The sequence below is a fragment of the Oryctolagus cuniculus genome, chromosome 1 (genome assembly GCF_964237555.1).
Source record: "Oryctolagus cuniculus chromosome 1, mOryCun1.1, whole genome shotgun sequence".
Lineage (NCBI taxonomy): Eukaryota > Metazoa > Chordata > Mammalia > Lagomorpha > Leporidae > Oryctolagus > Oryctolagus cuniculus.
This window is the reverse complement of record NC_091432.1, coordinates 91852432-91869717: the sequence shown is the minus strand read 5'-3', so window position 1 is coordinate 91869717 and position 17286 is coordinate 91852432. Positions and strand designations below refer to the sequence as shown.

The 17286-nt window shown below is 36.5% G+C and overlaps 1 protein-coding gene across 1 annotated transcript in view; it reads right to left on the bottom strand.

Annotated features, from left to right (window-relative positions):
* CNTN5 (contactin 5) overlaps positions 1-17286 on the bottom strand; it is a 1373625-nt gene that overhangs the window by 51885 nt on the left and 1304454 nt on the right. The window contains exons 20-21 of the mRNA XM_051820359.2: positions 6317-6387; positions 4664-4898 (exon numbers count right to left, since the gene is read on the bottom strand). Coding sequence (XP_051676319.1) covers positions 4664-4898; positions 6317-6387 — 306 coding nt within the window. The remainder of the gene's footprint in view (positions 1-4663; positions 4899-6316; positions 6388-17286) is intronic.

The following is a 17286-nucleotide window of genomic DNA, read 5'->3' as shown; positions in this document are numbered from 1 at the left end:
CTAGTGCTATATCTAGTATGCTTAACGACTTAAAAGGATCCTTTTAAGGATAATATTTATGATAATATTAATTAGGCCATGGCTAACTCCTTCACTCCAGTCTTGGAATATGAAGTGGAGAGACTGATTGATAGATTTCAGTTTCTGTTAGATTAAAAATTTCTAATGCATTACCATGTTCATGAATTTAGATGATACATTTGTTATTAAGTGCCCTAGCAGCTGGAGTTCTCCTAGTAATATGGGGGGATGTGCTTGTAATATTGATTATACATCTGACTTCCCAGGAGGGGTGAACAACAGCATTAATCAAAGGAGAGTTTAATAAACTCCTTGGGAGAAGGGTTATGGTTTCATTATTTAAAAAATTCAGTGAAGACAGCTGTAGTTGAACTTTTATAGGCACTAATCCAAATATATCATCTGGCAAAGACAGGAAATTATTCCTTGTATTTTATAACTAATATGCCAATTTATTAATTTCCAAGTTCACATAAATCCCACTGAGCTCAGTTTCAGCAAAGAACTGATTTGGATAACAACACCTTATGAATGCGGGGTTTTAATTTGAGCTGTGGTAGCTCCATTTGCAAGGGTATAATTGGATATCAATTTTTGCAAATGAGATTGGGCTTTGGGGGTTTAATAAAAATAAAAGAAGTGCACTTTTTTCCACACAAGGCAAATGCCAGAAAACTTAGAAAGGGATAAAACACAGCAAAAATAAATAAAATTTTCAACATGTAATTAAAATCTTTCAAATTTCCTTATTTGTTCCTGTTAGGTACAATTGAATGTCCTGTTATTTTTTTTTTCCTTTTTCCAAAGTGTGGTGGAAGAACTAAGTAGAAAACAGATATCAGTTTGACTCCAGTAATTTATAAATTTAAAGTGAAAGTTGGTTTGATATTTTTTATCTTGAAAAATATCACTTTTTGGTATTCATTTTAAAATTACTTATGATGAAACTTGTTTATTCTTTCAAAAAACACTGGACTTGTTTTCAGAATGAAGCTAATGGTAGGACTACATCATCCCCTAGAGGTCTGAAGTCAAAGCAGAGTCAGGAATCCTTTAAGTCTTGCTTGGTTGAAAGGGTATATACATAATGTACAGGATGTATGGAAACCCTGGCAGGAAAATATCTCTCCTCCCAGGCTTATGTCAGATGCTACTTGGCATTAACATGGCCATTAAAAGCTACTTCTGTTGTGGAAACATTGAAAGGTTCCAAAGGCTCAAAGATGTTGGCAGAGGAAACACTTGAAACTTTTCTGATAGTATGTTGGAGCAACAGTCAACTTCAGAATTGAGAGTCAAGGTCATATCCCAAGTGGTTTACAGAGTATCAGTACTTTTAAGTGATAACTCCATTTAATAACAGGTCGATTCAAGGTTTCACCTAGAATAATGTAATTCTCATACACATTCCAATAAGCTTCCTCAAGAGGAAAATAAAAGCATGAAGGGCATGGGAAATACACACGAAGCCTCTTAGAAGTGTGCTTTGGGATGTGACTCATCCACCATTGATCCTCCACTGGGACTGAGTTTGAAAAATAGTACTATCAGATACACTTTGGAAGTCCTTCTGTTCTGTACTTCATTCCAAATGACATAAAATCTGTCCACTGCACTTGATATTCTCCCCCACCAGCCCCAGCTTGGTGTCAGCTGTGAGAAGTTGGCTTTTCCGTAGTGCTCCAGGTATATAGTTAGTGTTCTTTATATGTGGAGGAACTAAGCCAGTGCACTGAGAGGCAGTCTCATTCTGCTTCTTTATGACCTCTAATAACATGGAGAAATTTTGAGATGATGAACAAGTGGACATAGAAGCGTTACTAGAAGAATGAAGAAGCAGATTTTAACTTGGAGGAATATGATCTCCATCAGAACATTTGCGCTTTGGGCAAGAATATGATGATAAAGAGCGCACTGGATCTGTATGATTACTGCAGACATTGAGGAGGGAGGTTGCACTTGTACAATTACAAGACCTTCTATTTTAAGAGTTTATGACGGGTTTAAAACATGGTTTAATCTTTAAAATGTTTATTCCTTTTATGTAAAGCAGTTTGAAATGTTATTATAAAGGGATGCTTGACTCCCCTTTTTATGATATAGCATACGTTGATCTATTACTGCTACCTATTCTTGGCTAATTGCTTAACAATACTTTAACAGAGAATATATTGACAGAATAACAGTTTTAGATTTGTATAGATTTCTGGAGGCATTCTATTTTGATACCTTCATTTTTTTTTAAATGGGGGAAAATAAGACCCAGCCAGGTGAATAAACTGACCACAATCAGATGGTTAAGTTGACCACATTTCAACTCAGGCACCGTGAACTCCCAGAAAACACTCTCCTGTTTTTTTGCCCTACCTTCCTTGGTTGACACAATTGGATGATATCAACACTTTACTCATATATTTTTACATAAAGTTCCAAATTTGTAAATTTAATTAGTGAGCAAATGCCAAGTATATGTTTGAATTTTTTTGTCAGAACAAAGGCAAACTCTATCTGGACTTAATTTGCCTAGTGTCTTTCATATTTCAGCCTACTAAAATAAATGAAGTGTTACTATGAAATATGTTACAGCAACAACCTTCATGCCTTTGAAATAAAATATGCATATTTTCTATCTAGCATGAAAGAGAAATCTCCAAAGGCAAGCCATTTCAAGTTTCAGGAAACAGAATAATAATACTAAAAAAAATCCATGGTGGCTGTTATAATTTAATTTCAAAGGAAAGGTTGACAAGAAATTTACAAAGCTGGATTTCTTAAAGGCAGCACTGGTGTTGCCATACAAAACATGTTCACAGACTTCTCCAATTCATCTCGTATGACCTTTGGGTCTATGTGCTTGATAATTAGTTTGAAATAATTTTACAGCAACAAGAATATGTACTTGCTGAATAAAACATGTACTTCAAAGTAAATCTGTGGAACAATAAATAGAAAACATTATTGTATATATTCCTGGCCAGACTGTATCACATGCTTTTTTAAGCAAGCACTTTGGAGTTACAGAGACCTGTAACTCAGCTCTGTAAGTTAGCTATTGTTGTTTACAACTCTGTACCTTTCTGACTTAATTTCCTGTAATGTAAATTTGAGTTTCAGATTCCAACCTGATCTTCAGCTTTAAATGTTAAATTATGTGTTATGAAGACACTTCATAGTGTTTATGGAAAACTTGAATTAAAATATAAAGTTATTTTGGTTCAAAAGATTTTGAAATCGATGAATATGGAGGATATTCAAAAAGTTTATAGAAAATTCTTATAGAAAAACTGCTCATGGATTTCACCTTCTTTGCCCCCAAATAAGGTGGCATTTTAATTCACTTTCCACTAAGGTTGTGCTGTACCCTCGTTTAAGTAATGTAGTATACTGGCCATATCTGAAAACACATCAGAAACCTGTATTGTATTTAACATTGTATTTAAGTCAAATATTGCCTTTTTTGTTTAATATTAAAATGATCTTATTTCTTTTCCCCTATGAAACTCACATCACTAAAAAGTGTCTTCAGCTGTTCTGCTCACAGGTGTGTGTACACAGGCAAGACAGTGTATCAGTTTGCATTGACCTTACTTATTTGGAAGATCAAATGAGTGCTGCCTTTGGGGGGAGAGTTTTTCAGTAATTTTTGAGTTTAGGTAATCTAAGGCAATTTTTTTTAACTTGCAGAATCATTTGAAATTCTGCCCTTGAATAGAATGACAGAATGGAAAAGCTCACTTTGGAGAGGTTAGCTCTTCCACTCTTTGTCTCACTCAGGAGACTGCATTTTTGTATGAAAACTTACAAGGACTCAGGATTTGGATGTAGGCAACAGGATTTAGACTTCACCTTTACCACATATTGACTATAACCACATGCAATGCATGGTTTCAAGTTTCTCATCTGTAAACTGCCCACCTAATACTTATATCCTGAAAATTAAATGAGGTCATGCAGATGAAAGCAGCATGCTAAAAAAAAGCAAGAATTTAATGGTTAGACAGATCAGGATTTAATCCTCAAATATCAGGAGTGTGGACTTTAGCGAGCTCCTTAACTTTTCTGTACTTGAATTTCTCTTTCTGCATAATGGGGAAAATACTGCCAATTCCACATGATTTCCATGAGGATTTAATGATGTTGTATATAAAATGCTTCCACCAGATACTTGTACTGATACTTCTTTATCAGTACATTGCTTGCTGAGTGGGGTTAGAAATAAAAGTTTACTAGCTACATAAATTGAATCTTTAATTAAAATTTATTTTTTTATATTGTTAAATTATAAAAGTATCTAATCTTCAAACAAAAGAGCATTTGTTAAATATTCGTCAAGGGAATAGCATCACTATAGAAACTACAAACATTATTATTACCATGGAAAAATATTTCCATATGTTAAGGAGAAAAGAATATAATGCAATGTATGTGAAATGACCATTTTTCAACAAGAGATGGGAAAAAGTTTGGGAAAATATATTTGCAAAGCATAACAGCATTATGAATGAGTTTTATTTTCTCTTTTGGCTTGTATGTATTTCCTAATATGTGTACAATGATGTCACATTATCCATATAATAAAAGAAGCAAATTCAAATAATAAAATATTAAATGCTGAATAAAACCATTAAAGAAAGAAACTGACCTCCTTCAGCTGAACAGATGACCACAATTTGGCTAAAAGGCCCATCCCCCTTATTGTTGTACACGCCGACTTTCACTTCAAAGGGAGTAAGAGGAGGGACACTCTCATCTCGATAAATGAATTTGGAGGCTTCGGAGGATGTCACCATTTTCTCCTTCCAGCCACGTGTTCCATTGGGTCGGAAAGCCACAATGTAGCCAAAGCCTTCCCCATTTTGAAACTCTTCAGATACTGGCTAAAGAAGAAAAATACAACTAATTATCAGCAAAATGACTGAATAAGACAAACACTTTAACCAAATCTTCAACTTTTGTTGTTGGCAGCTACAGAAAGAGAATCTTTACACTGTATTGGAAGCTAACTTAATACAATCACTTGGCAGTTTTTGGAAATTTAAAACATTTTAAAGGGAAGGGCTGAAAAATTAAATTCTATCAGTTGGCATGTAAGAAACCTCTCAAGGGTACTGCAAACTCTTGTACTGAAACAAATTTGCTTCAATTAGGCATGCATATGAAACGAAGATCCTTGCATTCTACACTAGAATTTAACATATTGGGAAAAAAGTCTTACGGTCATCTGGAGGTTGGGAATATCTTGTCATTGGAAATGCTCTACAGAGCACTCTGCCCAGCAAATCTAGGTGGTATGAAAGGAATGCCTTTCTTCTCATGCTCTTTTCAATGGCTTTTTGTGCTTCACTAACTTGAAAGCACTGGACTATAGCATTTGTTCAAGAAACTTCTTGGGGTATATGATTTACATTTAAATTTGTTACATGGATTTCAACTACAAATACAGAGAGGAGTAATCATGATTGACTACTTAGCAGAGCAAAGTTAACAGCTAATGATTAGCACAGAGCTTGACATATAGTAGATAATAAATAATTGCTAAGTAGTTGTGTTTTCTTTCCCCTTTTGAATTTTGATTTGATGAAAACAGTTTAGTGAGTGGAAAAAGGCAAAGCCTACTATACCAAATCTTATAGGGAAAGACAGTTTTATTTAGTGAGATTGGATCTCATACAAGGTCAATTATTGGGTAATTAACACTTATGGAGAAATGAAAGCCAAGACAGCAGTTTTTATTTAAAAAAAAGGTAATGGACAGAAGAACAGGACAGTTGATGTGCTTATAGAAGATTTCTAATGGGATAATATTTCTGTATCGTTTATCATTGTTCGTAGAGATTCCAAGGCATTTATTTTCTTTAACAAATATTTCCATTTTTAAAGATTTTAAGGCATAGTGTATGAGTTACACAGTTGTATTTTCTAATGATTATTTAACAGAAAAGGAAAATAACTTCATGGAAAAAAAGTACTCTTCATATCATCTCTACCGCAACTCTTTTTCCCTTGACCAAAGATACTTTAGAGGTCATTTGACCAGGTAGATGGAAGAACAAAAATTGTGTATCAAAATCCCCATTCAAAGAAGGCACTCAAACTGTGTCTTGGAGACTTGGAGAAAAGTCATCTGGGTGTGGTATGAAAATGAGAAAGATTGATTTTGGCAATACTCATCTGAGTAATGCAGATTGTTCAATAACAATTAAGTTGACCTATCTGTACCAGGGACAGATTTTATACATAAGCATAGTGTTTGGAGAATTAACCAAATCTGACATGTGAGTAGTGACTTTCTTACCTCCCAGGCAATCACTAACTCATGCCTTCGACCACTTCTTCCACTTACATTGGTGGGTGCTGTCTTTGGAACTGTAGATAGAAATGGGTCAATAGTGGAAAGAATAAGTAGATTTGTAATTTCCTTACAATGAGAACACATCATAAACTTCCTCATTTGAAGTTAGAATGGTTACATTAAATATAGAAACAAAACATTTGTAATAGATGCCTTATCTACAAATATATGTGGGAAAATTGGATGTTTTTTTCATTACCACGTACTATATGCCCAAACCAATCCTCTTGCAGATACTCCATGATTGCAACATCTGAAGAATAATTAACACTATAGCTAAGGACATCTAATAGTTAAGTAAATTTTCTTTGTCAAATTGTTGTCTCTTTACTAACCATGTGGCTCTTTTCTGTTGCTTGTAGATCCTCCAGGTCAATGCTAGCATAACTGTGTTAACAGAAACTCCCAAAGAAACCAGCTTAAAAATCTGAGCAACAATTGTAAGGAGTCAGACACTACCTAAATGAATAAATATTTTTTAAAGAAACTGTTAAGATTAAGACTCTTTGCACACTGTAAAAATATACAGGTTTCCAGTGAAATTCTATAACTATTAGAAGAATAAATGTGTCAAAAGAATAAATTTCCTCTTCACTGCACCAAACCACAAAATCTGCAGTGAAATTGGAACATTTTCAAATGAAGAACTGTTAAATGAAGAAAACTATTAAAAGAAATCACTTTCCAGGCTATGAGCCTGCATTAGCAATTTTACACTTCAGCGTTGCCTTTCTTTTCCAGTGTACAGTTTTTTAATGATATTGATATACTCATAAACAGTACATTCACTCCCATATATTATCCACTTGCATGAAAGGCTGTTAATTACTGCTAGATATTCAAACAGCATTTCATAGACCAGAAGAACTGAAGTGGAATTTTTGTGCTTCCAGGAAGGGGAAAAAACTTTTTTTTTAAAAGATTTATTTATTTATTTGAAAAAGTTACACATAGAGAAAAGGAGAGGTAGAGAGAGAGAGAGAGAGAGAGAGAGAGAGAGAGAGGTAGATCAGTCTTTCATTTGCTGGTTCACTCCCCAAAGGACTGCAACAACCAGAGCTGCAGTGATCCAAAGCCGGGAGATAGGAACGTCTTCCAGGTCTCCCAGTTGGGTTCAGGGGTCCAAGGACTTGGGCCATCTTCTTTTTTTATTTATTGACAAACAATAATTGTTAATATTTATGGGGTAGAATGTAGTGTTTTGATACATGTATACATTTTAATGCACAAATTAGGATAATTAGGATCCATCACTTCATATATTCCAGGTTTCTTTGTAGTATTAACATTCAGAAGGCTTTCTTCTAGCTATTTAGAAAAGTAAAGTGTGTTATTGTTAACTATTATTACCCTACTGTGCAATATAACAACAACAGGATTGTTTTCACAATAAGGAAAGACAGTACTTTTTTGAAGATTAATTTGTTTACTTAAAAGGCATAGTTACAGAGATGCAGAGTCAGAGAGAGAGAGAGAGATTGATCTTCCATCCACTGATTCACTCCCCAAATGACCACAACCACCAGAGCTGCTCTGATCATAAGCCTGGAGCCAGGAGCTTCTTCCAGACTTCCAGCGGCTGCAGAGGCCCAAGGACATGAGCCATCTGCTGCTTTCCCATGCCATAGCAGAGAGCTGGATTGGAAGTGGAGCAGCCAGGACTCCAACTGGCTGCAATATGGGATGGTGGCACTGAAGGCAGCAGATTTACCCACTATATCAAATCACTGGCCTCAATAAAGTTCTTTTAAAAAAGTAAACCTTTCTGAGGTTTAATTTATATATATACACACACACACACACACACACACACACACATATATGTATGCATGTATTTAAATTAACTTTGGAAAAGAATCCAAGAATGGTGCTTCTTTTGCAAACACTTAGACATTGCTCTAGTTTATGATACATAGATGGTATCGCCCACTTAATACATTAAAATGAGGTAAATCTTTGCAGCCAAGTTTTACTTTTAACTCTCATAATCCAGCTCTTTGAGGACAGAGGTCCTGCAAGTTAGTGCCTAGTGACTCCTGTTGTTAATTTAATAATTAGCACTCTTATGTTGTTAGTGATCACCCGATGCTCTTGACACGAGCTGCCTAGGCTGTGGAAGCTTTTTGAATTCACAGACTCCTTCCAAATTTAGACAAGGTCACGAGCAAAGTGGAATTTCTCTCCTCCCTTCAGAGAAAATACCTTCTTCTTTGATGACCACTTTCGGTTGCGGTCTCACCCACAGAGGTCCTTCATATAGGATAACTTTTTGCCACAGTGTCTTGGCTTTCCATGCCTGAAGTGCTCTCATGGGTTTTTCAGCCAGACCAGAATGCCTTAAGGGTTGATTCTGAGGTTACAGTGCTGTTTAAAGCAATTACCATTCTATGAGTCTGCTGTATGGACTGCTTCCCATGTTGGAGCATTCACTCCTTTTTAATTCTATCATTATTACCAAATATTTAATCCTATTTATACAATCACTTTTACACTTAATCCTATCTATACGATCACTTTATCAATTTATCCTTCCCTCATGCTCACTGTAACATTCAAAATGCTATTTTTATCACCCACTTTAGGAGGTTTGGGGTCCCATGGTAAGTTTTTGAAGTAACACCTTGACAGTAGGACCCCATTTTGGAGCACCTGAGCCTCCATCTTGAGAAAGCACACCCTCCTCCATGAGACTCTGGTCTGAAACTATGATCTGAAACACTCGGACAATAGCAGTCCACTACATCACATTTGGCAAAGCATAGAAACCCCTTAGCATGATCAATCAAGCTTAGAAATGGATAGGCTGCACCTGGATTAATGATAAAAATGTAATTTATCTATGTCCTACATATGATTTAAGCCAATAGCTGGATTATGTCAAGTTTATTATTGAAATTATTAAGATTGTAACTGGTATTGTTAAGATTATAATTAATATTATTATCACATAGGCCTTAGGTCACTTGACCCCAATAAACATGTAGTCCCCTCCCAATTTTGTGGTTTTTGCCGTTATAAACCCTGTTTCTTTGGGCTTTGAGGTCAAGAGTTCTTTATGGTGTGAGCTTGCTCTCCACCACTGGCAATAAAGAACCAGAAAATTTTATCAGTGTGTGTGTGTGGTGCTCCTGTGTTTGCACTCACTCAGGTACAACATTTTAAACTGTACCCTTAGAAGTAAGTCCTTAGGAATGTATGATGAACTCTACAGTTTTGCAGCTGCAAACTTCATACATTTCACAGTTGCAACTTGAAGAACATGGTGATTCTTCCCACTGTGCCCACCCTCCCACCAAATCCCTTCCTGCTTTCTCCCTCTCTTACTCCTATTCTTGTTTTTTTTTAATAAGATCTATTTTCAGTTAACTTTATACACATATGATTATCTCTATTTTGAGTAAAAGTTCAACAGATAGTATGAGAAAGAATTTAAAAAAAGGGCAAAGTATCCCTCAACAGTCCAAACAAGAACTGTTCAAAGTCATTGCTTCTCAAAATGTCAGTTTCACTTTTACAGATTGCCTTTTGGGTGCTCTATTAGTTTTCAAAGGTCAGGGATAACATATGGTATTAGTCCACTTGGGACTGGCTTATTTCACTAAGTATGATGCTTTCCAGTTGCATCATTTTGTTGCAAATGACTGGATTTCATTTTTATTTTAGCCTCTCTAGTATTCCATGGTGTGTATATCTCATAATTTTTTTTATCAGGTTTTCAGTTGATAGGCATTTGGGTTGATTCCATGTCTTAGCTATTACAAATTGAGCTCCAATAAACATGGGGATATAGATAATTCTTTCATATGCTGATTTCATTTGTCTTGGGTAAATTCCTAGGGGTGGATGGCTGGGTCATATGGTAGGAATATGTTCAGATAGTGGCTTTACCAATTTACATTCCCACCAACAGTGGATTAGGGTACCTTTTTTTCCCACATCCTCCCCAGCATTTATTGTTTGTTGATTTCTGTATGAAATCCATTCTAAATGGGGTGAGGTGAAAGCTCATTGTGGTCTTGATTTGCATTTTTCTGACGGTTAGTGATCCTGAATTTTTCCATGTACCTGTTGGCCTTTTGGATTTCCTAGTTTGAAAAATGCCTATTTAGATCCTTTGCCCATATCTTCACTGGGTTGTTTGTTTAGTTGTTGTTGAATTTCTTGATATCTTTATATATTCTGATTATTAATCCTTTATCAGTTGTATAGTTTGCAAATATTTTCTCCCTTTCTGTTAGTCGCCTTTTCACTTTGTTGAATGTTTCTTTTGCAATACAGAAACTTCTCAATTTGATGTAATCCTATTTGTCAATTTCGGCTTTGATTGCCTATGCCTCTAGGGTCTTTTCCAAGAACTCTGCATTTGCCAATGTCTCAAAGTGCTTCCTTAATGTTCTCTTATAATTTGATGATATCAGGTCATAGATTTAGGTCTTTAATCCATTTTTAATGGGTTTTTGAATAAGGTATAAGATCTTGCTTCATTCTTCAGTTTTCCCAGCACCATTTGTTGAAGAGACTATCTTAGCTTCCATGATTGATTTTGGTCTTTTATCAAAGATAAGCTGGTTGTAGATGCTTGGATTGATTTCTGGTGTTTCTGTTCTGCTCCATTGGTCTATCCATCTGTTTCTGTACCAATACCAGGCTGTTTTGATTATGACTGTCCTGTATTACATTTGGAAATCTGGTATTGTGGTGCCTCCAGCTGACTTTCTTTTGTTGTTAAAGATTACTTTAGGGAACAGTGCAATGGCACAATAGGTTAAAGACACGGCCTGCAGCGCCAGCATCCCATATGGGGGCCAGTTAGAGTCTCAGCTGCTCCACTTCTGATCCAGGTCTCTGCTATGGCCTGAAAAAGCAGTAGAAGATGGCCCAGGTGTTTGGGCCCCTGCATCTACATGGGAGACCTGGAAGAAGATCTTGGCTCCTGGCTTTGGATCAGCTCAGCTCTGGCTGTTGCAGTCATTTGGGGAGTGAACCAGTGGATGGAAGGCCTCTCTCTCTCTCTCTCTCTGGTTCTACCTCTCTCTGCAACTCTCTCAAATAAATAAAATAAGTCTTAAAGAATACTTTAGCGATTCATGATCTACTCTGTATCCATATTACTTTCTTTTTTTTCAATTAATTTTTTAAGAAATACAAGTTTCGGGGATGGCGCAGTGGCGCAGTAGGTTAATCCTCCGCCTGTGGTACCAGCATCATATGGACATCGGTTCTAGTCCCGGCTGCTCCTCTTCCAATCCAGCTCTCTGCTATGGCCTAGGAAAAACTGTAGAGCATGGCCCAAGTCCTTCGGCCCATGCACCCATGTGGGAGACCAGAGGAAGCTCCTGGATCCTGGATCCTGGATCCTGGCTTCAGATTGGCGCAGCTCCAGCTGTTGTGGCCATTTGGGGAGTGAACCAATGGATGGAAGACCTCTCTCTCTCTGTCTCTCCCTCTCACTGTCTGTAACTCTAACTCTTGAATAAAATAAATAAAATCTTTTAAAAAATACAAGTTTCATAAGTACAATTTTGGAATATAGCTATTATTCTCAGCATACCTGAGAATAATATACATACACTTCTACCCTTGTTCCTTTTTCCTCTCCCCTTCCCAGTCACATGCTCTATTAAGATTCATTTTCAATGAGATTTTCTACATGAAAGACCGACTCTATACTAAGTAAAAGTTTCAAAAATTTGCATACACACACAAAAATTGTTTGAGAACTAGTTTTACAGTTAATTCTCATGATACAACTCATCGAAGAAGAAGTCCTTCCATGAGGAGTTAGTGCACAGTGGTTCTTGTTGTTAATTTAACAATTTAACACTCCTATGTATGATGTCAGTGACCATCCGATGCTCTTGACATGAGCTGCCTAGGCTATGGAAGCCTTTTGAGTTCACAAACTCTGAGTATTCAGTCAAGGCCACAAGCAAAGTGTAAGTTCTCTCCTCCCTTTAGAGAAAAGTACATCCTTGTTTGATGGCCACTTCTTTCTGCTGGGGTGTCACTCACAGAGATTCTTTCACATAGAACATTTTTTGCCACAGTGTCTTGGCTTTCCATGCCTGAAATGCTCTCATGGGCTTTTCAGCCAGACCAGGAAGATTTAAGGGCTGACTCTGAAGTTAGTGTTACTTAAAGTAATTATCATTCTACGAGTCTGCTGTGTGGCCTGCTTCCCATGTTGTAACATTCTCTCCTTTTTAATTCTATTATTATTACCAGACACTTAATTCTATTTATTTAGTATAATTTTTTCTATATCTGAGAAGAATGTTCTTGGTATTTTGATTGGGATCACATTGAATCTGTAAATTGCTTTTGAAAGTTTGGTCATTTTAATGATATTGATTCTTCCAATTCATGAACATGGAAGGTTTTTCCATTTTTTATATCTTCTTCAGTTTTCCTTCTTTAATGTTTTGTAGTTCTCATTGTAGAGCTCTTTAACATCTTTGGTTAAATTTATTCCAAGGTTTTTTTTTGGTAGCTATTGTGAATGTGATTGATCTTAGGTGTTTTTTCTCAGTTGTGGAATTGTCTGTGTATACAAAGGCTTTTGATTTTTGAGTGTTTATTTTATATCCTGGTACTTTACAAACTCTTCTATGTGTTTCAGTAGTCTTCTGATGGAGTCTTTTGGATCCTCTATATATAGAATCATGTCATGTGTGAATAGGAATAATTTGACTTCGTCCTTCTCAATTTATATCCATTTGATTTATTTTTCTCGCCTAATGTCTCTGGCTAAAACTTCCAGGACTATACTGACTAGCAATGGTAAGAGTGGGCATCCTTATCAGGTTTTGGATCTCAGTTGGAATGCTTCCAACTTTTGCCCATTCAATAGGATGCTGGCCATGGGTTTGTCATAAATTTCCTTGATTGTGTTGAGGAAAGTTCCTTCTATACCCAGTTTGCTTAAGCATATTCATCATGAAAGAGTGCTGTATTTTATCAAAGGCTTTCTCTGCATCTGTTGAGATAATCATATGGTTTTTGTTCTTCAATTTGTTAATGTGATGTATCACATCGATTTGCAAATGCATCCCCGCATATTAGAGATGAATCCCATTTGGGCCAGGTTAATGGTTTTTCTGATGTGTTTTAGGATTCGATTGGCTAGTATTTTGTTGGAGATTTTTGCATCTATGTTCATCAGGGAAACTGGTCTGTAGTACTCTTTCTATACTGTATATTTTTCACTTTTAGGAATTAAGCTGATGCTGGATTCATAGAAAGAATTTGTGGGAATTCCCTCCCTTTAGACTAATTTTCTTGAATCGTTTGAGAAGAATTGGAGTTAGTTCTTCTTTAAAAGTCTGGTAGAATTCAGCAGTGAAGCCATCTAGTCCTGGGCTTTTATTTTTGCTTTGAGAGTCTTTATTACTGATTTAATTTCCATCTTGGTTATGTGTCTTTTTAGGTTCTCTGTGTCTTCATGACTCAATTTAGGTAATTTGTATGTGTCTAGGAGTCTATCCATTGCTTTCTTGGTTTCTCATTTTGTTGGCATACTGTTTGTAGTAATTTCTGTTGATTGTTCTTTCTGTGGTGTCTGTTGTTACATTTCCTTTTATTAAATTCGGTCTTCTCCGTCCTTTTTTTGTTAGCTGGGCAAATGGTGTATCTATTTTGCTTATTTTTTCAAAGAACCAACTCTTCATTTTGCTGATCTTTTGTATTGTGTTCTTGGTTTTTATTTTGTTTATTTCTTCTCTAATTTTAATTATTTCTTTTCTTCTACTAGCTTTGGGTTTGGTTTGCTGTTGTTTTTCTAGGTCCTTGAGATGCATTGATAGCACATTTATTTGGAGCCTTTCTAAATTTTTTATGTAGGCACCAATTGCTATATACTTTCCTCTTATCACTGCTTTTGCTATATCCCAGAAATTTTGATATGTTGTTTTTTCATCTTCATTTCTTTCCAGAATTTTTTTCTCTCTTGATTTCTTCTATGACCCACTGTTCATTCAGGAGCATGTTGTTCAGTTTCTCCATGTGTTTTTATATGTTCTTGAGATTCCTAAATTGTTAATTTTAGCATAATTCCATTGTGGTCAGAGCTTCATGATATGATTTCTTTTTTTCTTGAATTTACTGAGACTTGCTTTATGGCCTAGCATGTGGTCAATCCTAGAGAACATTCCGTGTACTGGTGAGAAGAATGTGCATACTGTGCTGTAAGTTGGAGTGTTCCATAGATTTCTGTTAAATCCATTTGATCTATAGTGTCAATTAATTCTGCTGTTTCCTTGCTGGTTTTCTGTGTGGTTGATCTGTACATCCCTGAAAATGGGGTATTGAAGTCCCACATTACTATGTGTTTGAGTCTATATCTCCCTTTAAATCCATTAACATTTCTTTTAGATAGCCAGGTGCCCTGTAATTAGATGCTATATATGTTTATTTTATTTTTTTAAAAGATTTATATTTTTTATTTATTTTAAAGTCAGAGTTACAGAGAGAGGTAGAGACAGAGATAGAGGTCTTCCCTCTGTTGGTTCACTCCCCAAATGGCTGCAATGGCCATAGCTGCACTGATCTGAAGCCAGGAGCCAGGAGCTTCTTCCAGGGCTCCCACATGGGTGTAGGGGCCCAAGGACTTGGGACATACTCTGTTTTTCTGAGGCTATAGCAAAGAGCTGGATTGGAAGAAGAGCAGCCGGGACTAGAACCAGTGCCCATATGGGATGTCAGCGCTTCAGGTCAGGTCTTTAACCCACTGCGCCACAGCACCATCCCTGCTATATACATTTCTAATAGTCATTTCTTCCTCTTAAACTGATCCCTTGATCATTACATAGTGCCCTTCTTTGTCTCATTTATCAGTTTTTGTGTTAAAGTCTATTTTATCTTATATTAGGATGGCTACACCAGCTGCTTTTTGGTTTCTGTTAGCATAGAGTATCTTTTTTTTTTTTTTCCCATTCTTCACTTTTAGTCTGCGAGTATCTTTGTTAGTGAGATGTGTTTGTTGTAGGCAGCAAATAGATCATTCAGCCAGTAGGTGTTTTTTAACTGGAGAGTTGAGGCCATTTGTATTTAAGGTGACTGTTGAATAGTAATGACTTTGCCCTGCCAATTTTCCATGAATATTCCTATTTTTTACTTTTGATTTCCTTTGTACTTTAAGTGGAGGATTTTCAGCCTTTACCTTCTTTTGTAGTGATGATCATGCTTCTGTATTTCTGTATGAAGCACATCTTAAATCATCTTGTGTAAGACTGGGTGGTGACAAAGTTGTTCAATTTCTATTTGTTATGGAAGGTCTTAATTTCACCTTCATTCATAAATGAGAGCTTTGCAGGGTACAATATTCTGGTTTGATAGTTTTTTTTTTCTTTCTCAAGACTTGGATTTTATCTCGCCATTCTCTCCTAGCCTGTATGATTTTTGGTGAAAAGGCTGCTGTGAGTCTAATTGGAGATCCTCTGAAGGTTATCTGGCATTTCTTTCATGAATATTTTAGATCCTTTTCTTTATGTTTTACTGTGGAGAGTGTGACTACAATGTTTTATGGTGAAGATCTTTTGTGGTCACGTCTATTGGGAGTTATGTGTGCTTCCTGTTTTTGGATGTTCCTTCCTTTCTTCAAATTAGAGAAGTTTTCTGTTATTATTTTACTAAAATGGCCTTCTAATTCTTTCTCTCTTTCCATGCCTTTAGAAATTCTTAAGACCTGTGTGTTGGGTTGTTTGATGGTATGCTGTAGATCTCCAACAGTTTTTATTTCAGTTTTTTTCTTTCTTCTTCTTTACAGTCTGACTATAAAATTTCCAGAGCTTTATCTTCTAGTTTGGATAGTGTTTCTTCTACTGGACTTATTCTGATGTAAAGACTTTGCACTGCATTTTTTATTTGATCTGTTGAATTCTTCATTTCTAGTATTTCATTTTGATTTCTCTTTAAAATCTCAATTTCATGTGAAAAATTTTCATTCATATCCTATATCCTTTTCTTTAGTTTGTGAATTTGCTTTTGATTGCTTCTGAGTAGTCTTCTGATTAATTTTTTGAATTCCTTTTCTGGCATTTCCTCAGTATCTTTATCTTCATATTCTAATATTGAAATTTTTTTATGGGGTGGGCACTGTGGCATAGTGGGTAAAGCTGCCGCCTTCAGTGCTGGCATCTCGTATGGGCAGCAGTTCTAGTCCCAGCTGTTCTACTTCTGATCCAGCTCTCTGCTATGGCCTGGGAAAGCAGTGGAAGGTGGCCCAACTCCTTAGGCCCCTGCACCCACATGGTAGACTTGGAAGAATCTCCTGGCTCTTGGCTTCAGGTTGGCGCAGCTCCAGCCATTGAGACCGATTGAGGAGCGAACCAGCAGATGGAAGACCTCTCTCTCTGCCTCTCTTTTCTGTATAACTCTGACGTTCAAATAAATAAATAAATCTTAAAAAAATGTTTTAGTGTTTCTTTGGGAGCCTCATATTTTCTCGCTTATTTTTTATTTTTGGATTTTTGCTTTGTTCCTCAGCCTTTGTAGACTTCTTTTCTCTCTGGTTAAATCTATGGTTTGCAAGTGTGCAAGGTACCCACTGGATTCAGCTCCAGTCGCTTCTCAGTTGTGCTGGGCAGGTTACAGGCTCCCTTATTTGTCTTTTCCTCTTCCCTCCTGTTTCTGGGCAACCAGCCCCTTGCAGCTGACATAGGAAAGGGGGCAACTGCTCCCTGCCTGTATCCAACACTGGTGTCATCTCTCCCCATGCTGGCTGCAGATCTCTGCTGTAGTGGTGATAGGGGAAGGGAGAGAGATGTAGGGGAAGGGAAAGAGATGTAGGGGAAGGGAGAGAGATGTAGGGGAAGGGAGACAGATGCACGGCTTTTTTTTTTCCACCAGTAGCGAATCTGTGTAGAACTCCAGTAGCAGTTTACTAAGCTTTCCCTCCAGATGTATCAGCTGTTCTG